Source organism: Chlamydomonas reinhardtii, chromosome 4, assembly GCF_000002595.2.
Source record: "Chlamydomonas reinhardtii strain CC-503 cw92 mt+ chromosome 4, whole genome shotgun sequence".
Lineage (NCBI taxonomy): Eukaryota > Viridiplantae > Chlorophyta > Chlorophyceae > Chlamydomonadales > Chlamydomonadaceae > Chlamydomonas > Chlamydomonas reinhardtii.
Window position 1 is genome coordinate 636028 of NC_057007.1, and position 22464 is coordinate 658491.

Consider the following 22464-nt stretch of genomic DNA (forward strand, 5'->3'; position numbering starts at 1 on the left):
CATTTCCGACTGCGTATTACATCGGGAGAACCTCGACCAATCTCTGCTGACCCACACGTCTAGCTCGTCCGATCTCATGCCTGTCTGTCAGACCGCCGCCACACATGCTAGGTGTTCCCGCTGCAACGAAGCGCCGCCATGTCCTTTCCGACTGCGCGTCCTACCCTACCATCTGGCACGATCCCCCATCTACGGGTCGGCACCTAGATGCCAAGAGCCTCGCAACGTTACCGCACGCAGGCACAGCCTTCAGAGCCTACAGCCAATCATATGTAAGTCGCTTTGGCACACGCCATCGGAATCTGCGACGTTCAGAGTTACGGACCAATTCTCTAACTCCAACCATCCCAAATGCAATCCCAATCAATGTACAGCCGGATATAAGTACAGCCCTGTACCGCGAAATCAAGACAACAGCCGTGACGGCGCCAGGCCGCCGACTGGCGCAGCTGTATCGTAGCAAGTCTGCAAGCCCGAAACAAGAATCACACCGAAACAAGAATCACACCACAAATGAAGCATAATGGGCAAAACCGTGTTTTCTCTTCTCTGTGAGTTCCAAACTCCAAACTAGCGCATAGCTGTAAGCAGCACCTATGACGTAGGTCACTCGGGCACGTGCTGGTGCGCATGACTGAAGCAACCGTGCATCCGCCTCCGAGCCGCCACAGGACCATCCAGGCGTGTTTATGCTACCCATCGTCGCCGGGCCTTGCCCCTGGCTTCTGGCTGTCAGCACGACGAGCTGCCTGTGCAACTTGCAGCTCGCGTTAGTCGGCAGCGCTAGCCGCCCCCACAGCTACCGCGCAGCTGGTCCCCAGCCGGCATCACAGCCCAACCGCTGACCTACACGTGCGCCTGCGCGCATGGCGCGTGGCGGTCGTCGCCGCCTGTGTGGCCAGCCCTCAGCGCCTCTGCTGCGCCTCTGCTGCCCTGCCTACTGGCTGGGGTAGTGCCGCATAGCCGCCAGCACAGCCGGTACCAGCGGTATGTCTGCAGGCGTCAGGTTGAAAGACGTCACCTCGCCCGCAGCCGCCCACGCCACCGCCTGGCCCTCCGCGCCCACAGGCACGCCCGACCAGCGCCGGCAGGCTGTAATGAAGCACACAGGGACAGACAGGAGGGATTTAAGGTGGAGGGAAGGGGTTGTGGTGCCAAGGTCCACAGTTTTGCATGAACTATACGCGGAGCGCAACCCAAGTTACCGGTACTTCATTGCCGTGTCTTTTAATCCCGCTCTCTCTCGTCCTGCGGCCATGTCCTACCTCCTCTATGGCCACATCCTTGCCCCTCCACAACCACGACACGACCACCACCACCACCACCACGACCACGGCCAAACGCCCCCGCAGGTCGCAGCCCACTCACCATACAGCGGCATGAGCAGGTGGAAGGTGGGGTAGGTGTGGGAGGCAAATGTGAGCGGCGCCAGGTCCGCCGGGTCCACCGAGATGCCCAGCTCCTCATACAGCTCGCGAACCAGCGCCGCCTGTGTTGGTTTCCATTGTTGTCATGTGTTGCATGCCGTGCTTAGGAATAGCTGCGTCCAAAGACGCAGCGGTACTGCAAGTACGATATCCTTCTGATGTGTCGCAGAAAGCCGATGGCTGGCGCCGTCCCCGCTACAATTGGACTGGCAACCCACCACCGGCCCATCAATAGTCAGTGATCCCAACGCAGGCATACATGCAAGTCCATACACACATGCTCGGCACCCTTACTCTTCTGTGTTGCCCGCCCGCCCTTTTCCCTCTCCTGTCCCCCCACCCCAACACCCGTTTGGCTACTTGACTCATTGCATCATTGCTCCCCAGTGTGCTGTCATTGCTTTCCCTGAGCTATCATTGCCCCCGCAGGCACTTCATACTTCTTTCCATTCCGTCTTTCATGGACGCCTACCCCCCATCCCACGCAGCGCTGTCCTCACCTCGGGCGTCTCCCCTGGGTCCACCTTGCCGCCCGGGAACTCCCACAGCCCCGCGTTGCTCTTGCCCACAGGCCGCTGAGCCAGCAGCACCCGCACAGGCCGATCCGCGGCGGCGGCGCCTGCGCGTGACAGGGCATGACCAACAAGCTACATTTCCACCCATAAGCAAGCAGTGCAATACGCTGCCAACACGCCGTACACTAAACCAGGCGCAGGTGCCGTCACTGCCCTACATGCCATGCCCCACCCCACATCCCCTGATCACCTTATGCCCCCATCGCCCACACGCTTCCTACACCGGCGATCCTCTCCCCTCACCGCTGTCACTGCTCCACGGCCGCAGTAACGTTACTGCTATAGACTCTGACCCCTGTGAGCCCGCGCCTTTTCCCTTGCCCCTCCCCCAGCATCGTTAGTTGAGCTCGGCACAGTACCCCCGGCCCGGCGTTGGGAAAACACTACCCCCTGTGCCGGCTTACCCTTGCTGGGCTCGCCCGTCTCGTGGTCCCACAGTGGGTCGTCCAGCAGGACCACACCCACCACCACAAGCAGCCGAACGCCACCTGTTGCTAGTACAAGAACAGAGCGAGGTTAGCACCGTGAAACACAGAAGCGCTCCTGAAAGCGCTCGTATTGAAGGGGCAGGGCCTGCCGGTGGTGCCTGTGCCAAGCCAGTTCCACTGGCAAGCCGCATGCAGTGCGCACAAGACAGGGCCGCGCGCAGGAGGGGCCTGCACAAGCGTTGCCCGGAAGCAGTTGGGCCTGAGCCCGGTAGTGGCTGACTGGTGCTCAGCGACTGCCCAGCAACCTACCAGGGGCGGCAGCGGGCGCGTCTCCCTCGTCCATGCTGGCAAAGGTGTTGGTGGCTAGCGCAGGAGCGGCTGCAGGCGACAGCTGCACCGGAGCGGTGGAGGCGGCCTGCGCGGCGGGGGCCGCGGGGGAAGAAGACGGGGCAGCAGCAGCTGTGGATACCGCGGGCGCACGGGCGTGCGTCTGGCTGCCGGGAGAGCTGGAAGCGCTCGAGGAGGAGGGGGAAGGGGAAGCAGAGCGTGCCGCTACGGCCGCGCGGGCGGTGGCTGCGGCGCGTGCTGCGCTGGCGGCCGCAACGACCGAGTCAACGGTGCGGAGGACAGTGGCGTGGGAGCTGGGGCCGCTGGATCCGGGCGATGAGCTGGAGGAAGTTGCGCCCTGAGCTGGCGCGAAGGGGTTGGCGTAGAAGTACGCTGGGTTTATGTAGTCGCTCGAGGATGGCGACGGGCCGGGCGGTCCCGAAGATGCCGGTCCGGGGCCCGAGGCTGGCGCCGCAGCAGGCGGCACGGCCAAGAGCGAGCGGCGGGACAGAGCGCGAGGCGCGCGGCACAGGGCTCCCCGCGAGGGCGCACCGACGGGCGGCCTGCGACAGTGCGGGGGTTTTCGGAGGGCAAACTGAAGTCGCTCAAGAGCCCGCGCGAGCTGCAGCACTCAACTTGCACTGGATACTATGTGTCACGTTCTTAATAAATTACATGGTCACTGTGCAGAAAGCAGAGCATGAAGCAGTTCCGCGAGACCGAGGGCGGGAAAGAGTCACGGCCTGAAAATCGCACACCTTGTAGCCAGCATGAAAGCAAGTATATGTTGACGTGAGAGCCTCGCGACGGGCCGCGCAGCGCAAACAGGTCAGGAGGGGATGATGACCCTAGTTGTCAAGAAAGAACCAACAAACGCGGTTATAAGCTTGCGATGGCAGGGATAGGTTTTCTGGTGACTGTTTCTGTAGTGGCACCCAGCAAGCAAGGGATAATGCGCCACGCGGAATCTCGCAGACACGCCGTGTTTTCCCCGAGCCCGTCCCTGACTCGGCCCCCAAGCCTACGATATCACGTACCCTCAACGCAAAACAACTCAATGGCACATGCGCTTTTGCTTGTCTTCTCCAAAATCCTCGTCTCCATTTGCTCCAGCCTACCTCTCCCCCACTCGCGCACGGCTCTACGGGCCTCATGTCCCCAGCCCAATACCATTCGTACAGCATCTGATATCACATATGAGGTCATTACAGTCACCACGGGGCACTGAATCGAGCCGGGGCCGACCTCGAACATCTAAATGTCGCGTTCGCAAGGACACGCCGCATCAGGCCAGACAGTAGCCTGATTACACCTATGCATATATTTGTGTTGACGGCAATCGATAACGCCCGAAAACAACGCCTATGCAGGATGTTGGCTTCGGTCAATTTCGCGACTTGAGCATCAACGAGCACGTTTTAGCCTGCTATTGCCTCAACATATTGCAGGTAACATATACAGTAAAAGGGTGGAGTCTGTATCCCGCTCTGCATTTGCTCGGGGGGACGTCTCCTGGCCTCCTCGGCGTGCGGGTTTGGCGAGCGGCACCGTGCGGCACGCGGTGAACCCCCCCTGGAAGATTGTCCTTTAAACATCAGGAAGCCATAGAACGAGTCCGTAGACGTGGTGGCATCCTTAAAGGAGAATCTTCCAGGGGGTTTTGGTGCCTTCGCGTGGGCGCCTCTCTGGGGACACGCTTTTTCCTGGAGTGGGACCCGCTTGGCCCCGCCGCGCTGCTCCGCACACCTCCGCGCATCCTCATTTGCTGCACTAAGCCCCGTTGACAACCCTACCGCATACCATGCTTGGGCCGTGACAGCCAACATAAATTGGGATCGGGGACTTCGCCCCGTTTCCTTTTTGTCGGACACTCCGGGCCCATTCGGTCGGCGGTGATTGCGAATGCGATTCCTTAATCACGCCCGCCACAAGCCTCTTCATTATTTACAAGTTTTGCATCCAGAATGTGAAGTGCGCACTGGCCGGGAGCCCGCCCGACAAAGAGCAGCTCCTGTGAAGTTCGCGTTCATTCTCGGCAACCAGGCAGTACAGTGCACGAATCGTGAACAGAGGACAGTAGATGCTTGGGACGCGACCGGTCCAATCCCACAACCAATCCAGTACGGCCCGCACTATGCGCGCCAGGTGGACCCGGTGCACGCCAGGTCCACCTGCCTGGCCTGCATGCATGGTAGACGCCGCTGTTACACCAGTGGGGGCCTGGGGCTGGGGAAGCCAGTCAAGGCTATTGTTAATGTGAAGGGGCCAGAGGGATGACACGCCCCCTCTATCAGGACCTCGAAGTTAGCGGAGCGAGCTCCGGTGAAGGCTAATCCTGGGTGCAGTTAACCCGCTCGGGAGGGGTAGCGGGCCTCACCGCGGGTGGGCCCGGGGCTAACCTGGGTGGGCCGTCGGCTAATCCTTGGTGGACCGCCGGCTAATCCTAGGTGGGCCGCCGGCTAATCCGAGTGAGCCGCCCGCTAACCTTGGTGTGCCCCGAGCACTGCCGATTAGCCATCACTTTGCTGTCACTTCCATGTTTCTGGCGTTGTCTAAGTATGGTCTTAGATGGGGAATGGTTGGATGGGGCAAGAAGGGGCAAGATGGGCACGCGGGGCCGCAGGACGTGAACCACTGGTTCACCAGCTCGATTTGTTGGGATATTTTCTGTTACTGTTCATACGTATGGTGTCTATGCAGTTGAGGAAATAGGGACCTGTTTTGACCTCAAGTCCTAAAGAAATGTTGTTGTTGCCTCAGGTTTTAGACCGCATCGTTAGTATATTTGAATATGGGAGCTCTCATGGCCACATAAAACAATACGAGAACCCCTGTCCTGCATTCTTCCGAAAATGAACCAGTGGTTCATGCGGCTGCGTCGTTTGCCGGTTGCTGCGTTTGGAAACTTAGGGCGTGTCAGGGAGATTAAGTAAATAGTACAGCATGCGTTGGGAGATTCGGATGTCAACGTAGCCGCGCCGGCGCGAAAATGGGAATCGCGTGTGGGTTTCTGAGCGTGTTACCCGCGAGCATCACCGCTGCCCCGCGCGAAGTCCAGTACAGACGCTGCGCCCCCAGAAAGGGGTTTCCCAGTCACAGAGGTGGCTTTCCGCAGTCACCGGCGGCAGTTCCCGCGCCAATCTTGAGTAGGTCCCCGGCTAATCCTGGGTGGGTCCCCGGCTAATCCTGGGTGGGCCCGGGGCTAATCCAGGTTGGCCGGCGACCCAGCGGGCTTTGCCCCGAGCTCACCCAAGCTTTACAGCCGTTGCCTTAAAGTTAGCCCACGGCTAATCCACCGGAGCTGGATGAGAGCAGCGAAAACCGCTTGTGTCATCCCTCCGAAGGGGCAGCTGGAGCGAGAACCTGAAGCCAGGGCGGGATGGGCCGAAGCAGGGGAGAGGGGTTTTCGGGGGCCCCAAAGCTGTGAATGCGACATTACAAGAAGGGACAGTCCGACCGAGCAAGGGTGCCCAGCATCCAGGTCAGGAGGGAACGACCTCCGGTCCGAAGGGAAAGCGATGCCAAGGTTGGTCCTGGCATGACCCAACAACAACAAGCTTACTCCCCTAACGGCTGTGGGCCGCGGCCTCGACAGTACGGGGGAACCCGGTGCAGGCTGGCGCTGGCTGGCGAATAGAGGTTACATGTGGGACGACAGTCGCGGCCAAGCTGGCTGGCACGGCGCGGCTGCACGCCGGAAACACGCGGCCTGAAACCGTCGGGACGCTCACTCGAGACCTCTAGCGCCGCAGTTACTTTCACAAGTCAATATTTCACGGAATACCTTTCACACCAATGTGTCTTTATGCGAGCGCGAAAGCCCTGTGTACTCGAAGTCTGACGCCAACCGCCGGGCGAGCTCGGGCTCAGGGCTGGTAGCATGAATCATTTTAGATCACATAATGCACGGATTGTAGCACTTTATGGAGGTTCTAGTCCCTGCCATCAAATGCAGTCGGGCACGCACGCGCCCTTCCGTCGTCCTCTCCTCATCGGCGGGGTTATTACTGCAAAGGTAACTCCTCACATATCAATTGACGGCACTTGACATCGCTGCTTATTGATGAAGCATTGAAGCTTACCTTCTGAAGCAGTTGCACTGCAGCACGTCGTTCCTAGTTCGCGTTCGCGTTCGTTCAGCTCTCGGCAATATTGCACACGATACAGGCTGGACGAATCCACCATAGGTCTAGCAACCGAGGCCTCATCCAAGGCGGTTAGGCGGCGTAGGAGCTGGTTTCGCTCGACAGACGGCAATGGAGTCGGTGCGCGACACCGACCCGGAGACCGCGACGAGTGCCCAGCAGCTAGCACGCTCTCTACCGCTTACGCGCTTTGTTGATAACTGTCGTCAACTGACCGTCGGCTGCACTCCTTGTGCAACTGTCAATTCGCCAGCGCGTGGCACAAGCGCTCGGGCTTCGCCGGCCGACGCGGCGCCTTCTCCCACGATCAAATCGGGAGATTCAGAGGCACCGGAGGTTAGCCTTGCTTGCTCAGGGACGTCCGCGGCCCCCTCGCTTCCAGCAACAAGAATCGCGCCATCCGGTCAGCTCCCGCTCGCACAAATGAAGGAGGACTGCAATGCGGATGGTTCCGAGCAGCGGTTAGGGCCGGTGTGGCCAGCGGGCGAAGGGCGCCTCATGCTGAAACCGGCGGAGGAAGGCCGGACGCAGCCGATGCGCTTGCTGGACGAGCTAAGCCTAAGCGGTGGTGCCGCCCCCTTGCGGCCTCGCCCCTCGGGCGCCACCGCCGACAGCCCTTCGCCATCTGCGTTGTTAGCGCCGCCTCCGCCGCAGTCAGTGCATACCGCAGACTCAAGCGAGCGAAAGGACGCGGCACAAGGCGCCCTGGCCGTTGGAGAAGCTGCTGCTGCGGTTGGCGGCGGCGCGCCCAAAGCAGACCGCGCCGTAAATGGCTCCGGAAATGGCAGCGCGGCGGTGGCATTGGGGCAGCCCGCTTTGGATATTGCATTGCGCCGTACCAGTATACAAGCTCCTGCGGCTGCGGCTGCGGAAGCGGCGGCGCCGGCCGGCGCAGTTGCCGCGGCTGCGGTGGACTTGGCAGCACCAGACGCCCCAAACTTTGCCCGCGGTAGCCGGACTGACAGCTCAGGCTGTGAGGATGCGCCCTCGCTAGGTTGGCGCAGTGGAGGTTGCGGCAGCGGCGTGGAGGGGCGGCAACGGCACGAGTTTGAAGCCAGGGTGCCGCGCGACCCACGTCCGCCCCAGCAACAGCCACAGCCACAGCCACAACAAAGGCCTCTGCCGTCGCAGCAGGCTGGCTCGTTTGCTTCCACCCTGGCAGCAGGCGCCCCAGCAGGCAAGGCTGTCGTGCCAACCGCCAACACGGCAGCGCCGCCACCACCGGCGGCGGCAGGGTCGCAGCGACAGCCGTTTCTACAGCTCAGCCGCTCGGACAGTACTACGGAGGACGACTCCAGTGGCGGCGGCGGGGGCAATTACGGCAGCCATGGCGGTGTTGGCGGTTGTGGAGGCGGCGGCGGTGGCGGGTGCGGCGGCGGCGGCGGCGGCGGCTTCCCGCCGCCGCAGCCTCTGCCTCGCCACCGATCGGAGGCGCAGCCGCATGTGCAGGTGCCGCTGCGGCTGTCAAACGAAGGGTTTGCGGTATTAAGTGGTGGCAGTGGCGCAGCTGGCGTGGGGCACGGGGAGAGGCATGATGCACGCATGGGGACGGGGCGCGGCTTCGGGGCCGCGGCCACTGAGATTGAGAGAAGGCACGGCCGTGTTGGTGCTCCTGCAGCCTCTGTTGCTGCCGATGCCCGGACGCCTTCCAACGGCTTGCCTCAGCGCCAGTCGAGCCAAGGGATCCAGCAGGAACAGCCGCAGTCGCAGTCACAGCCACCACTGCAGCAGCAACAGCAGCTGCGGTGGCAGCAGCCGCAGCAGCAACAGCAGCAGCGGCAGCAGCCGCAGCCGCTAGCAGGCAGCCCCTGGACAACCTCGTCTTCTGCTGCCGCCGCCGCCGCCGCCGCCGTTGCCCTGCAGCAGCAGCAGCAAAAGCAGCAGCAGCAGCAGCGGCGGCCCCCGCCAGGACTAGTGCCGCTGCCGGCTGGCGCCGCTGCGCCACGCTTTCTCTCTACGCCGGCAGCCGACTCAGTCCGCTCCCATCAGCAGCAACAGCAGCAGCTGCCTCAGCGGCGGCTGTCGGGCCCGGCGATGGTGGTGGTCTCGGGTGCGGTGGGCGCGCCGCTGCCGTTGGTCGCAGGTGTGGGTGGTTACGGTACCGCATATGCCGCTCATGCTGCTACCCCTGCTGCTGCTGCTGCGGCGGGGAGCGGCCGCAGTGGCGGTGATTGTGTTGACCAGCTCCAGGGCCGGCGGCGGTCAGCGGCTGACGTGGCAGCGGAGGAGGAGGCCATGTGGGGCGAGCACGCGGCGGAGGCGCTGCTTTCGCGTCAGCAGCACCAGAAACAGCACCAGCACCAACACCAACACCAGCTGCAGACCCAGCTGCAGCAGCATGAGGACATGTTCCGCCGCCGCAGCAGCATGAGTGGCGGCCTGGGGCTTGGCGGGCTCGGCAGTAGCAGCAGCCCCCAAAGTGGCGGCATGGGCGGCGCCGCCGCCAACGGCGTTGCCCACCAGGGCGCGCTCCAGGCTGGGCGTGCCGCGGCCAATGTGGCGGTGGCTGTGGCCGCGTCGGGCAGCCGCGGCGGTGGCTATGATGCCGGTGCTGGTGGCGATGGCGATGGCGGCGGTGGCGTCCGCGGCCAGCAGCGGCGCGATTCAAACGCAACGGTGGGGTCGCTGCCCCTCTCCATCTCACCACTGGCCGAGTCGGCAGGCCGCAGTAGCCGCAGCACACAGCAGTATGCACAGGCGGCGCCGAAACTCGGCGTGTTGAGACCGTCATCGGGCCTGGCGGCGGGTGCTCCGCCGGCGCCGCTGGCCGTTGACGAAACGAAGTCCGTGGCGGCGGCGGCGGCTCAGCTGCCGCTGAGTGCCCGGGGTCTGGAACTAGTGGCCCTTGGGCGTGCGCTGGCGGAGCGGCTGTGCCGAGTGCGGGTGAGTGAGGGCGGCATGGCTGGCTGGCTGGGTGCGTCCGGCGTGCGTGTGTTAGACGCACACAAGGAAACCGGGGCCGGCGTGCAGAGGGAGGGGCGGGCGCGGGCGCGGGTGTGTGCCTGCGGGATTATGTCGTGCAGTGCCGTACAAGCCTGCAGCGCCTTTCTTACCTTACCTGGGCACTTTTTGCCAGCCGCGCGTGAATGTGTCCTGTAGTGTGCCTGATGCGAAGCGACCAATGCGACCACCGCAACTCCGGTGCACCTCAGCAGCATCGCCGTACAACAGTAGTACTTGCCATGCGACCCTTCATTTCCTCTCCCTCGCAGGCCTCCAAGGCGCGTCTGGCTGCGCTCGAGTCAACCATCACCGCTGAGCTGACATCCGTGCGGTCCGAGCTGGCGGGCTGCGTAGCGCAGGCTGCGGAGCAACAGCGGCAGCCGCAGCTGCAGGCGCCGCACGGCCCTCCACATCATGCTCCAGGGCCGGCCGGCAGGCCTCAGCAGCTGCAGCAGTCCTTAACATCAGCGGCAGATCCGGGTTCCCTTGCATGGCGGGAGGACGCGGAGCGGTTTTTGAGGGAGGCGGGCAGCAGCGCGCCGGTGTCCAGCTTTGGAGCAGCCACCAGTGGCGCTGGCGTCGTCGGCAGCAGCGGGCAGCCCATCCGGCGGAGCAGTGGCACCGGCAGTGGCAGCAGCCTGGGTGCTGCATCCATGCCGCTCCTGCCGGCCTCGACGGCCTCCCTGACCGCAGTGAGCACCCGCACGCCGTCCAGCGGCGCCGCCTTGACCCGCCCTTCCATCTCCAACGGAAGGCCTTTCAGCAGCCCACTGTCGCCACCAGTAGATGTGGCCGGCGATCTCCTATCACGGCGCCGTCCCTCCGATGGCAGGCCTGCGGCTGCAGTGGCCGCCGATGCCGCCGACGTCGGTGGCACCGAGCGTACAGCCGCAGGGCTGCGGCTGCAGCCGGCGGCGGCTGCTGCTGCCGCAGCCGGAGCTTTGCCTGCACCCGCGCCAGCACCTACACCCGCCACGGCCAGGCCCGGGCCCACTCATCACGCAGATGAGGCAGTGGCTGCAATTGCTGCTAGGCGGGAGGCATCGCACGGACTAGCGGCAGTGGGTCCAGCGGTGGGCACGGCGGGGCGGTCAGAGGACGCCAGCCTAGGAGATGTGCTGAGGTGGCTGCTGGCGCTGAGCAAAGGGGGCGAGGCGGCAGAGCCGGCGGCTGCCGCTGCAGCAGCAGCGCTGGCACGGGCCGCTGGCGGCACAGCGTTTGCGGGCACAGATGAGGGCGCTGGTCTTGGTGCTAGTGCTATGGCGGCTGCCACGCTGCAGACGCTGTTGAAGCCGGTCAGGCCGCGCGAGGAGGACGAGCCAGAGACGGATTGGCCGGAGCATGCGCAGCGCCCGGCCAAGCGGGCGCGCGACCTGCCCTAGTGATACTGGGTGTGTCGCTTTGGCGGCTTGGGCAAGCGAAATACATTGTGTAATCGAGGTGTTGGGAGTGATCAGGCGTAATGCTTGAGGCAGGTACGGCGGTTATTCATTGCATCAAGACCTGCTGTGGTCAACGCAGGAACGGGGCTGATGGAGCAGGGGTGACGTTCTTTATGGGTATGGGTGAATCGGTTGATATGGCCATGCGATGCGAGGCTTGTGGCTGAGGGTTGAGGCCTCTGCTGGAGTTATCAGAACGCACATCTTATGAATCTTGTACTGGGACAGAGGCCGTGGACAGAGGCGTGCTGATAAGTATCGCGCATGCGCTGGGATTGTTTTGGACTTTGGTATTCCTTTGGAAGTCTTTTGCACTCAAAGCAGATAACAGTGGCTGCTATGGTAGCTATGGCAGGAGAGTGGTATCCTCAATGTGACGCCCCCGTAAACAGCCCTTCACGTTAGTAACCACTGGCGTTGCCGGGAGGGGGGGGGCTTGGTGTTTTGCACACCCATGTTGTACACACAAACAAAACCTGATAAAGAAATGGGTGTTTACGCAACATCACGAGTAAAGATTTAAGCAAGACGCTACAAGAAGGTATGACGGCCTGTAGTAATCAATTTCAAGCACCATGCATATGTAGCCTAAGGCGCGCTGCGTGTAGACCTGCCCCGTGATGTGATGCCAGGGCATACATGGCTTTCAAGTAGGGTATGCTACCCACCTGCAGGGTAAACACCCCGGGTTATTGCAAAAAGACAGTCTGTGTGGGCTCGCAAGGAGGTGTATCCGACATGGAAATGGACCTTTGGGGATGTGTGGGGTGTGTGTATGAGGCAGGCAGGGCGCTGGCTATGCAAGCTAGCTTTGCAAGGCCACGGCTGGGGTGTGGTCCCTGAGGCCGTGGGCGTTCGCTCCGGTCGAGGTAGCACGGCTGCGGGGTGCTGGATGTGGAGAGCAAGGGGTAGCCTCACCTGCACACAAGCGCCCGTCACATGATGATGTGCAAGTCATTCAAGAGCACCTTATTAAGAATTGGGGGGAGGGGTTGCGCGAGCCTTTGTGCAGGCTTCCATCAGACGCAGGGAAGGGTGACGTAGATGAGGCCCGTTTGGAATATTGCCAGAAAGTAAAGCCGGTCCCAAGCCAGATAAGTACACAGTGGTGGTGGTTGCTTACAGTGCTGCTTGCGGCCCGGTCGGATGGCAGCTGTTGGGTGCGATGTCGGTGAGGGGTTGTTACTGGGCCGGTTTGTTACCGTGTTTTGTTACTGATGAGGCACGGTGTTACGAGTCATTATTGGGCCTACGTGTACCAGCAAGATCGGCGAGGTCGGTCCCCGCACAACATGTGTCGGGTGGCTGGCTTGTGACAATGCGGCGGCCAGACCGCCATGCCCAAGCTGAGATGAAAGGCCATGCGCCCATGCACGGTTTGAGGATAGCAAGTTGTGGACAGGCAGGCAGGTATCGCAGTATCGTAGTAGTATTGCAGAGGCTATGACGAATGTGCATAGTTTTGCGCGAGGTTGCGGCGGGTGGCAGGATCGCCGCGCACATGGGCAAACCTCGCGTTATGTGTTGTAACGGTGCCCGTACAAAGAGAATGCGTCACTATCCAGGGCATACGTAAGATAGCTGGGCTACCCAGGGCTGCGTACAACTGCGGGGTACTGGCCTACTGGGCCATATAAACTGCAAGGAGAGGAAAGGGGCCCCGCTGGGACCCGGCCGTCTCCAGGACGAACTGGGAAGCACCTGCAGTTTACGTCAGGACTTGTTTCTTCCAGAATTAGGCCGCCGTCGCTGGCAAGAAGGGTTATACAGATTGGGGGACTGTATGCAGCCCAGGGCCCAGGGGAGTCCTTGAGGGTCCCTGCCCTGATGCAGCCCTATGCGGCGAGAATGCACCCCCGGGAATCCCTACATTTCTCATTACCCGAGGGCGGAGGGCCTGCATTGGCCTTGCCGCTCCCCGATGGCGGAAGATGCAAGCCCTGGTTCACATAATGTGCCACACAGCGCTTCCGGCTTCCCCGCGGCGCTTCCCCTACCCTGCTTTGAAATTACACGGCATGGTCTCTCAAGGTCGAGGAGTCACGAAGGAGCAGCTGTTTAGGCCTGACATGTTGGCGGGGGGGGGGGGAGGGGGTAGCCGGGGCAAGAGGGGCAAGATGGGCACGCCCTGGGTGGGGCGGCGCGCGCAGGGGCAGGGGCGGGAGCTGAAGGGCGCTGGAAGAAAAGTGGGCGGGTCGGTCTGGACGAGCTCCTAGTCGATCGCTCACAAACTGAGGTGTTGCGCGAATCTCATGCGTTCTCTGATAGCGTGCGAATGCGTGTGCGGATCCGGGTAAGGTAGGAACGTGGGTTAGCCGGGAAGCGCGGTCGCGGGCGGGTAGAAGGTCCAGTCTCAGGTCTGGAGCCGGAACGGCTTCCCACTCTGGCATCGATTAATACATTTCATAAAGGACTTCACATTATATAATAAAAATCTTCGTGAATAGCTGGTTTCACGCCCGTTAGGATAGCGGACTCAAGTCCGAGCTCTTTCAATTGGCTGTCGAGCTGCTGCCAAGAGTGCAATGATCACTTGCTCTCAGGCTCGAAGCGTACTTAAAACGTCTGAATTGTCACACGCAGCTTGTAACCAGCCGGGCGCCTCGTAGTACTTCAAGCCTTTGCACTATCGTTGCTGCGCGCCGCGCACTGCGAGCTGCACTTCGTGCTCACATCTCTTCTGTGGCACTGCGGCTGGATGTTGTGTGGACTCTGCGGGCCGGTCGCCGAGCGAGGCCTGCTGCCAAAGAGCGTGACGGCCGTCAGGCATGTAGTAGTGGCTGCTCCGATGCTTTTAGACTGCGCAAGGCCCTGAGCGAGATCGATTTTTGGCTCTGGCCCGCGCCGGCCGTTAATCATTCGCTGCTCGGCCAAAGACTCGCCTGTCAGCGATGATGCCGACTAGTCACAGCAACAGCGATAATGCCTTCGTGCTCGAGCGACTGGCCAATGGAGCGTTTTCGGCCACCAGGAATTGATGTGCATACTGACATGACCGGTGGGCCACCCCAAACTTTGGGGCGTGGCGTCTAGTTATGGCTCAAAAGTTCCCGTGGGATGCACAGTTTCGCAGTGCCTCTGTCATGTGCAGACCGCACGGGCCACCGTCCCAAGTCAAAGCTTGACACGACCCATCCTCGCAATGTCGACGCTTTGTGATACAGGAGCACGCACGGCCATGCCAGTAGTAACACCAAGGCGGACCGTATTGACACACATGCTCTGCTACACGTCGGCACATGTGGGGAGCCCTGCAACCACTCATACGACGCGGTAGACGCAACGGCCACCGCCACCGCAACAACCTTCCGCAACTTTGGTGCTTCCCGCGGCAGCAGCGGGGTAAGCGGGGGCAACGAGGGTTCAAACCTTCCCAGCGCCTTCAGCAGTGGCCTTCACACGTACATCAAGAGTGAGGATGCACGGTCAGCAGCCGCCAGCCATTCAGGCGTCGCCGCTGTGCAAGGATGTGCCGCGAATGCCCCCGTCAGCACTCACCATCATTATGGTGAGGGCATGGCCGCGGGTGGCTCGTCACGCAGCTTGGCGCGCTGCAGCGGCACCCACAGCGAGCCACCAGCGCCGCCCGCTGAGACCGCACCGCCACAGCAACAGCGACAGCTGTGGCAGACACACCGGCATAGCTCCGGTGCGTCCTTCTTCCCGGCACTGCCGCCCCACCGGGCAACAGCCGCTGCACAGGCTCCGACGCCTCCTCCGCCGCCGCCACAGTCACCACAATCCCGCGGTACAGCTCCATTCCAAACGAGCGCCGGCGGCTTCTGCAATACGCACGGCGTTCACAGCAACGGCGGAAGCGGGGGCGCGGCCGGCAGCCCAGAGGTCGGCGCTGGCCACAAGCGTGGCTCTTCGCCTTCTCGTGTGCACAAGTACCACCAACCGCCGCCGGCTGGTGAGCCTTTGGACTACTGCCAGCCGCCGGCATTTGCAATGCCTGCAACCCTGCCGCGGCAGCGGACGCAGCGCTCATGCCAGCCGACGACGCCGCACCAGGCGTCGGAGTCGCAGGACCAGCAGCAGCATCCACAGCAGCGGTGGAAGGGCGGGAGCACGGCTGCTGCAGCGGATGAGGACTGTGCTGCAGATGACCTGCTGCTGGTCAATCGGGGGGCTGTGGGCCTACTGGATTTGAGCGGCCGCGCGGGGGAGCTGGTGCGCCTGGGGCAAGGCCTCGCGCACAAGCTCAAGGGCGTACAGGTGCGTGGATGATGTGTGGATGGGGGGGGGGTGTTGCTTGGGCTTACTTGGTCGCCGGCGCATGTATGCTTGCATCGGACGAGCGAGTACATACGAGATGAACAAGTCGCGTGGTTTTCTGATCCCGGCCTCGCTCGGTTGCGTGTTGCGCACGCGTCTCCTCTTATGAAGTGACGGTATCCTTGTGCCCCGCGCCATCAATGACGCTGCATGCAGTCTGCGCGCGCCTCGCTGCAACGGCTGGAGTTGGAGCTGGGCCATGCGCTAGGTCGCCTGAGGTCCCAGCTGCAGGCAACACTGCGGCAGCAGCACCCACACCAGCTGCTACCGCCCGAGTGGATACAGCTGCTACAGCCCCCGCCCCCGCTGCTGGCGGTTGCAGCGGCAGGGAACGCGGAAATGGAGGACAGCTCACCACCGCCACGCAGTGCGCTGCCGTCACCACCTCAAATGCTACAGCCGCAGCCGAGTTCAACGCCGCCGCGAGCGCCGGAGGAACTGCCGCTGCCATTGGCGGCTCCTCAGTCGCCATTTTGGGAGCAGCGGGCGGCGGTGGCCGCCACGACCGCCACTGCCAGCGGCGGTCATCCCGGGTGTAATGCTGGTACGGCTGCGGCCGGTGCTGCCGCAGCCGCTGGCGCCTCTACCGCCGCTCGCACCTCTGCCTCCGCCCCCGCTTGTGCCGCCAGCACGGCTAGTCTACAGCGGCAGGAGCGCACGGCGGGTGGCGGCGTAGCTCAAGGAGGTGCCCAGCCGGCAATTGCTCCGCCCACGTCGCAGCCGCCTGCATCGCCACCTGCGTCGCAGCCCCGCTGCTGGCCCCTCGGCGTGTTGCCACCCATGGAGCTCGTCTCGTCCGGCGGAGCGCCAGCGGCGCGCGTCACGCCATTGGGGCGACGAGCGTATGCAGCTGCCGTAGCCGCCGCCAGTGGTGTCCCTGCACCGGTGGATGGCAGCAGCAGTAGGAGCAGGAACAAGCGTGCATTGGATTCAACCAGTGCTGAGAAAGGAGGAGGAGAGGAGGCAGCCCTGAGGTTGCTGGCTGCGGCAGCCGCAGCCGCAGCCGCAGCCGCCGTCACGGCAGGCGACCAGCCGCCGCTGAATGCGCGCCGCCGCAGCCATGCAGCTAGGGAAACCACGCAGCCACCTAAGCCATCACCCTCAAAGCTGCCGACAGCGGCACAGCAGGCGGCGCCACAGCCTCGTGACGGCGGCAGCTTTGGTAACACTAGCAGCGGCGGCGCCGCCGCCGTCCCTGCCACCGCCAGCACTGGCGCAGCCGTGCCCATGTCGACGATCGACGCCGCCGCCGCTGCCGCCATCGACCCAATGCTTTGGGACGAGTCGCCCGCAGATGACGTGCTGCGGGCTGCGGCTGCAGTTATGAAGTCTGCATCTGTGGCTGCCGCCGCCGCCGCTGCACCTGCGTCGGCGTCAGCGTCCGTGCAGCTCCCGGCGCATTCGTCAGCAAAGCGCCCGCGCTATAGCGACAGCGGTGCTGAAAGCGGTGGCAGGGCGCAAGGTGGCGAGATGGTGGCGGCAGCGGCAGCGGCAGCGGCGCTGTCTTCGGCAATGATGCCACCGCCGCGGCCAAGGCCTGCAGCGGCTGCGGCGAGGGAGCAGCCGGCAGGCATGCCGGTCGCCGCGGCGGCGGCGGCGAGAGTGATTGAGGAGCATATCGATGTGATTGGCCTGCTCCGGGGCCTGCTCCATCAACATCAGGGAGGAAAGTAGCGGTCCCCCCCTGCCCCTGCTACCTCCCCTGCCCGCAACAAATGGTTTCACAAATAAATGGATTGCCTGAGTCTCGCAGAATGTCGATGCATTGTATGGACGGGTCGGTCATGCATTGTGGGGGGCAGGTGACAAATGCATGAGAATGGCACACCATCTGTTTGGCAAGCCATGACTCGCAGTTGACAAACAAGCACGGTATTCAAATCAATGCATATATGCGAGGGGTGTGGCGCTGTGTGGCGCAACAGTGCATGTGCGCGCTGTTTGTCTTAGGCATGATGCATTCGCGCATGACGAACATGATGCATCTTTATCATTGAATCAGCACGGTCGTGCACGTGTTCGTGTGCTGGTGGGATAATCCACCGCATGTACGTTTTGTCCATTTCGCTGTGCTTGCCAACTGCAACCCTGGGTGTCTTTTGGCGACAGAAGGATTTTGCTCACGCATATCCCACGCCCCATGTACAAATAGCCGTTTCGATATACATCAAACAATGTCACTCGTTCATACGGTAATGAGCCCCTACAGGGCGGTCATGGCAAATGGTAACACCAGGTTACGCGAGGGACGCGCTACTGATGCGCCGCTCACGAGCGAGGATTACGGATGGGCCATGATGGGCTGGTATGATAGAGCCTGGTAGAGCATGCCGCACCGCACCAACACTGATTTCTATTACTTCTGTTTTGCACCCTTCTTAGGTGCGCTTGCGTGAGAGTTTGGGGCTGGTGAACGCAGACGTGTACGGTATGGTGGTCTCAACACGTTAGCGGTCCAGGGCACTTCAACACGATGGCACGCCTGCTTGCCCCATTACAACAAGAATGGGTGGGTTGCGATCCTGTGAAACGCGTTTAGACACAGGGGCTGCAGCGTCTCTGTTTAACGCGGTTGTAAAGTATCTGCGGCGCCTCCATGGGTCATGCCCGACTCAAGCCCGACAGGGGGAACTAGGGGAACCCATGTCGGGATGCGCACCCCAACCTTGGGTAACACGTTACCGGACGAAGGTTAGTTCGTTGCACCAACAGCACCACATCCAACATACGCAGCTTTGGGAGCATAATGCATCTTGCTCAGCGCGCGCCCCCGACCCGCCACACCTTGAGATATCATCAACGCGGACCGTGGGAAAACACACACGGAGCGGTCAGGCCGATGGCTCTCGTCTTTTAGAACGGCTAAAGCTTCCTTATCATTCATAGCATCTAATATGTATATGCGGCCTCGAACACCCGCCGTTCCTGGCGATCGATACTGATATACTTGGCTCGCAAGTGTGTTGCTTCCAATTCATCAAGATGATGGAAGAAACAAATTAGCTCGCACGGATAGCAGCTTTGCGAAGGAGAGCGCTGCGTGCGAGCGGGCTCGCTTCTCCAGCAACAGCCGGACGTTGGCGCCCATCCTCTTGCTGGTTTACTGAGCAATTGGCAGAGCATTTAACGAAGTACCACATTAGTCGAAATGGCTTCAAAGATGGTCTTCAACGCGACGACAAGGATTATGTTTGTGCTCTTCACTGTGTTTGTGGCGATCTCCACCTACGTGCTTATCGTTACACATCATGTGAAACTGCCAACGGTGCGACCGGCATTGGCGTGGATAGCGTGTTCACAACACCGTGCTGCTGGCCGGGCTCCCAGTCCTCCCAGGGCTTTCGCGAGCCTAGCCTTCACAAGGGGACGGCTGCGCGGCAAGGACGGGGGATCGCCATGCGGATTGCGGTGCATAGCTATAGCGATAGGGGGAGTCTGTTGAAGGCCGGAGGAGTACCGTCTCGGCCTGCTTGGGAAGGGGGGCCTCAAAGCGTCTGGGGCAGATGCGAGCGCATGCATGGGTCACCCGCGCACTCTCCGGGACAGGCAGTTCCGGGACCCATCTGCTAAGCTGAGTCCTCCTCGCTGTTGCTGATCTGAGACCTGCCTGCTGCGGCCCCGCAGGTCACCTACTCGACAAATCCGGACCACCGGGCAAAGATAGGCGCGGAGATGCTGCACCATTCCCTCCTGGAGGATTTCTCAAAGTGGGTATCAGGGGCGTGGGCGTGGGGGCGTGGGTGTGGGGCGGGCGTGGGCGTGGGGGCGGGCGTGGGCGTGGGGGCGGGCGTGGGCGTGGGAGCGGGCGTGGGGGCGGGCGTGGGCGTGGAGGGGGGGGGGGCGTGGGCGTGGGGAGGGCCGTGGGCATGGGCAGTGCGGGGATGGGGGCGGGCGAGTGCGTGGAGGCGGGCGTGGGCGTGTGGGTGTGGGTGTGGGCGTGCGCGTGTGGGCGTGGGGGCGGGCGTGGGCGTGGGCGTGGGGGCGGGCGAGGGCATGGATGTGGGCGTGGGCGTGGGCGTGGGCGTGGGTGTGGGCGTGGGCGTGGGCGTGGGCGTGGGCGTGGGCGTGGGCGTGGGCGTGGGCGTGGGCGTGGGCGTGGGCGTGGGCGTGGGCGTGGGCGTGGGCGTGGGCGTGGGCGTGGGCGTGGGCGTGGGCGTGGGCGTGGGCGTGGGCGTGGGCGTGGGCGTGGGCGTGGATGTAGGTGCAGGTGTGGGTGAGGGGGCGGGCGTGGGTGTGGCTGGCCAGTTGACTTCGGTGTAGATGGCTGCAACCTCCTTGGCTGTGCTGCAACCTCCCACCTCGCCAGCTCTCACATCTTGGCCATGCATTCCACCCCGCACCTCCCACCCCATCCCTCCCCGCCCCGCGGCTCCCGACTCCGCGCCTCCCCACCACGCCCCTCCCCACCACGCCCCTCCCAACCCCACCCCTCCCAACCCCACCCCTCCCCACATCCTTACAGGTACGACGCGGACGGCGACTCACATCTGTCGGTGCACGAATTCGCGGCCATGCTCAAGGACAACCAGGCCAAAGCCGTCAGCGCGCAGCAGCAGGCGGTGAGAGAAAGAGGCGGAGGCGGAGGGGGTAGTGGAGGTGAAAGCAAGGCCCGGACCGTTGCCGAGGGGCACGCAGGGGCAGAGGGAACGAGCGGAGGACGTAGGCGGAGGGAGAGGTTTCTATTCCTGAGCTCAACGCATGAGTCCCAGTTCCATAAGAAAGCCCGCCTTAACCCCTGGAAATGGAGGGGCGGGCAGCACCACTACAGCTAGGGTACAACCGGCTGTGGGCACTTGTGGGCCGCGGGCCAGTGCCAAGGGCCCTTCACGTCATGGTAACCCTGCCGACCCTAGGACAACGACCTGCCACTACTGCACACCTGACGCGGCCCTTCGACCCCCAACGCAACCCTCCGACTCCCCCGCCGCCGGACCCTTGACTACCCAGAAACCTCCACTCAGCTCCACTCACCCCGTCTTGCATACACGGCTGCCCCCCGCCCCCAGATTGCGCACCGTCTCCCCTTTCCTCAGCTAATCATGAATGTAACCCCCACTCCTCAAGGGTTGGGGTTCACTCGGTTGGCTTGCTTTGGGTTCTTGAACGAACTACCCCACCGCGCAACCCTCGCGCGCAGGCCGAGACCCAGAAGCAGATCCACACGGTGGTGGAGGCGGCGGCCAGGGCGGCGGCGGACGTCAAGGCCGGCATCATCCAGCCGGGGGCAACAGGTGCGTTTATGTGTATTTGTGTGTGTACCTGTGTGTTTCTGTGTGAGGAGAGCGCAAGGGGAAATGGCTCGACACTGCGCGTGCGAATGCGTGTGCTGGTGCGCATGTCAATGTGGGCATGCGGCGTGTGGTTCAACTGCGCTTCAGACTGGCGGTGTAAAGGGATGCCGGGCTGAACAGGCCTCACGTCGCAACCGCGAGGGGCAGCCGCGGCCAGCGCAGCCTTTGCTCCTGGAGGTTAGCCCAGACGTAAGGTCAGCCGTTGCAGCGCCTCAGCCGCATACGTGACAAAGCAGCCCTGGGCGCCGAAGCGTGGGCTGCCGCGCCACATCTCTGCACCGACTCAACCACCTTCACTGCACGGTCTCAACCACCCTCACTGCACGGTCTCGACCACCCTCACTGCACGGTCTCAACCACCTTCACTGCACGGTCTCAACCACCTTCACTGCACGGTCTCAACCACCTTCACTGCACGGTCACAACCACCTTCACTGCACGGTCACAACCACCTTCACAGGCGGCGTCCAGGGGGGCGGCGCCGCCGACCTGGACACCCTGGATGACGGCGAGTACGATGACGTGGAAGAGTACGACCTGGTGGCGGTTACCGCCAACGACCCGGTACGAGCCGGCGGCGGAGGCGGTTTTGGCGAGTTTCCGAGGGTTTTGGTTTGGAGGAAAGGGCCGCTGGGGCGGCCAGGCTTGTGCGCTAGAGGCGGTGGTTTGCCGGGGATGCATCACGATTGCGGTGCTGAACTGCAGCCGTGCATGCAGCGCCGCGTGTGGCCCTTCTTGAATGGGCCGCTGGATTCCCCTTCTGGAGCCGCACCTGCCGCTGTGCCAGCCACACCCGGCGCCGCGCCCCGCTCCCTCCTTGCCAAACGCCTGCCGTGCCCGTGTGTCTCCTTGTTCAGGATGAGGCCGACTACGAGGAGCCGGACGACGTGTGGACGTCTGGATCCAGCAACTCCACATCCAGCGACACCAAAACCGGCGGCGGCGCAGCCGCAACCGACGCCGCTAAAGCCGCGGGGGACCAGCAGGAGACCACCCGCCAGGCCGGCGGCGCGGACGATGTGTTGGGGCGCGACGCCGACGGCAAGTCGGACAAGGAAGCGGCGGCGGCGGCGGGGGATGATGCGGCGCTGGACACCACAGCCACCACGGGGGCCGCGGTGGCGGAGGCGGCAGCCAACGCACTGGCGACGGTCAAGGCCGGCGCCACCGGTGGGTTGCGGTGGCCGCGAGAGCGCCATGCAGTCGCCAGTTTAGTTTCTTGCTGCCGCTATCCTTGCCAACGAACAACCCGCGCGCCCCTCGGTCGGTCTAACACGCTCATGATGCTCAGACCCGAATCCGCTCTGTATGAGGCGTATGCTATGCGGCGCCATTTCCGTATGAGTTGAGCGCATGCTTCCGCGCGCGTTTACGTCTCCCGTTCCACGCCTTGCGCTGCAGGCTGCCCCGAGCTGTCTCGCGAGCTTGTGGCGGACTTTGCTCGCGACAACACCATCATGCTCACCGTGGCGGACTGGCGCATCTTCGGGTCCATGGGTGAGGACGCGGGGGTGGGGTGGGGTGGGGGGTTGTAAACACCAGCCCAAACTAAACCAAAACCAACGAAAACGAGGGGGTTTCAAGGATTGGTACAGAGAAGTGTAGCGA

At 62.9% G+C, this 22464-nt stretch overlaps 4 protein-coding genes across 5 annotated transcripts in view; 3 read left to right on the plus strand and 1 right to left on the minus strand.

Annotated features, from left to right (window-relative positions):
* Positions 1–4: 4 nt before the first annotated feature.
* Positions 5–3678, minus strand: CHLRE_04g217946v5 (uncharacterized protein). Its single transcript, XM_001701192.2, has 6 exons — positions 3516–3678; positions 2740–3320; positions 2407–2490; positions 1928–2046; positions 1369–1489; positions 5–1092 (listed from the first exon to the last, which is right to left on the minus strand). The coding sequence occupies exons 1-6, from the start codon at positions 3527–3529 to the stop codon at positions 938–940; spliced, it is 1074 nt and encodes a 357-aa protein (XP_001701244.2). The 5' UTR covers positions 3530–3678; the 3' UTR covers positions 5–937.
* A 2880-nt stretch (positions 3679–6558) lies between these two features.
* On the plus strand, positions 6559–12829 carry CHLRE_04g217947v5 (uncharacterized protein). The gene is made up of 2 exons (XM_043061781.1): positions 6559–9785; positions 10115–12829. Exons 1-2 carry the CDS (start codon positions 7326–7328, stop codon positions 11225–11227), a joined length of 3573 nt encoding a protein of 1190 aa, XP_042925037.1. The 5' UTR covers positions 6559–7325; the 3' UTR covers positions 11228–12829.
* An 899-nt stretch (positions 12830–13728) lies between these two features.
* CHLRE_04g217948v5 (uncharacterized protein) lies at positions 13729–18155 on the plus strand. 2 transcript variants are annotated; one of them, XM_043061783.1, is made up of 3 exons: positions 13729–14285; positions 14452–15505; positions 15722–18155. In XM_043061783.1, exons 2-3 carry the CDS (start codon positions 14804–14806, stop codon positions 17237–17239), a joined length of 2220 nt encoding a protein of 739 aa, XP_042925039.1. In that variant the 5' UTR covers positions 13729–14285; positions 14452–14803; the 3' UTR covers positions 17240–18155. The 2 variants fall into 2 exon arrangements, with proteins under 2 accessions (XP_042925039.1, XP_042925038.1); XM_043061782.1 differs by having other exon boundaries at positions 13729–14053.
* A 133-nt stretch (positions 18156–18288) lies between these two features.
* Positions 18289–22464, plus strand: part of CHLRE_04g217949v5 (uncharacterized protein) — a 19644-nt gene continuing 15468 nt past the window's right edge. Inside the window, exons 1-7 of the mRNA XM_043061784.1 lie at positions 18289–18830; positions 19190–19272; positions 20028–20124; positions 20703–20796; positions 21317–21420; positions 21714–22026; positions 22258–22372. Of these exons, the coding sequence (XP_042925040.1) occupies positions 18714–18830; positions 19190–19272; positions 20028–20124; positions 20703–20796; positions 21317–21420; positions 21714–22026; positions 22258–22372 (923 nt within the window). The 5' untranslated portion in view covers positions 18289–18713. The remainder of the gene's footprint in view (positions 18831–19189; positions 19273–20027; positions 20125–20702; positions 20797–21316; positions 21421–21713; positions 22027–22257; positions 22373–22464) is intronic.

Bases quoted from the DNA above. Each gene is read 5' to 3' on its own strand.
- CHLRE_04g217946v5 (XM_001701192.2), bottom strand. The intron at 1,490-1,927 runs GTGAGGACAGCG...AAACCAACACAG, and splicing joins ACCCAGGGGAGACGCCCGAG to GCGGCGCTGGTTCGCGAGCT. The intron at 1,093-1,368 runs GTGAGTGGGCTG...GCTTCATTACAG, and splicing joins CCTGCTCATGCCGCTGTATG to CCTGCCGGCGCTGGTCGGGC.
- CHLRE_04g217947v5 (XM_043061781.1), top strand. From the start codon at position 7,326: ATGAAGGAGGACTGCAATGCGGATGGTTCCGAGCAGCGGTTAGGGCCG. The intron at 9,786-10,114 runs GTGAGTGAGGGC...TCTCCCTCGCAG, and splicing joins AGCGGCTGTGCCGAGTGCGG to GCCTCCAAGGCGCGTCTGGC.
- CHLRE_04g217948v5 (XM_043061782.1), top strand. From the start codon at position 13,986: ATGTTGTGTGGACTCTGCGGGCCGGTCGCCGAGCGAGGCCTGCTGCCA. The intron at 14,054-14,451 runs GCATGTAGTAGT...TTTGTGATACAG, and splicing joins AAGAGCGTGACGGCCGTCAG to GAGCACGCACGGCCATGCCA. The intron at 15,506-15,721 runs GTGCGTGGATGA...CGCTGCATGCAG, and splicing joins ACAAGCTCAAGGGCGTACAG to TCTGCGCGCGCCTCGCTGCA.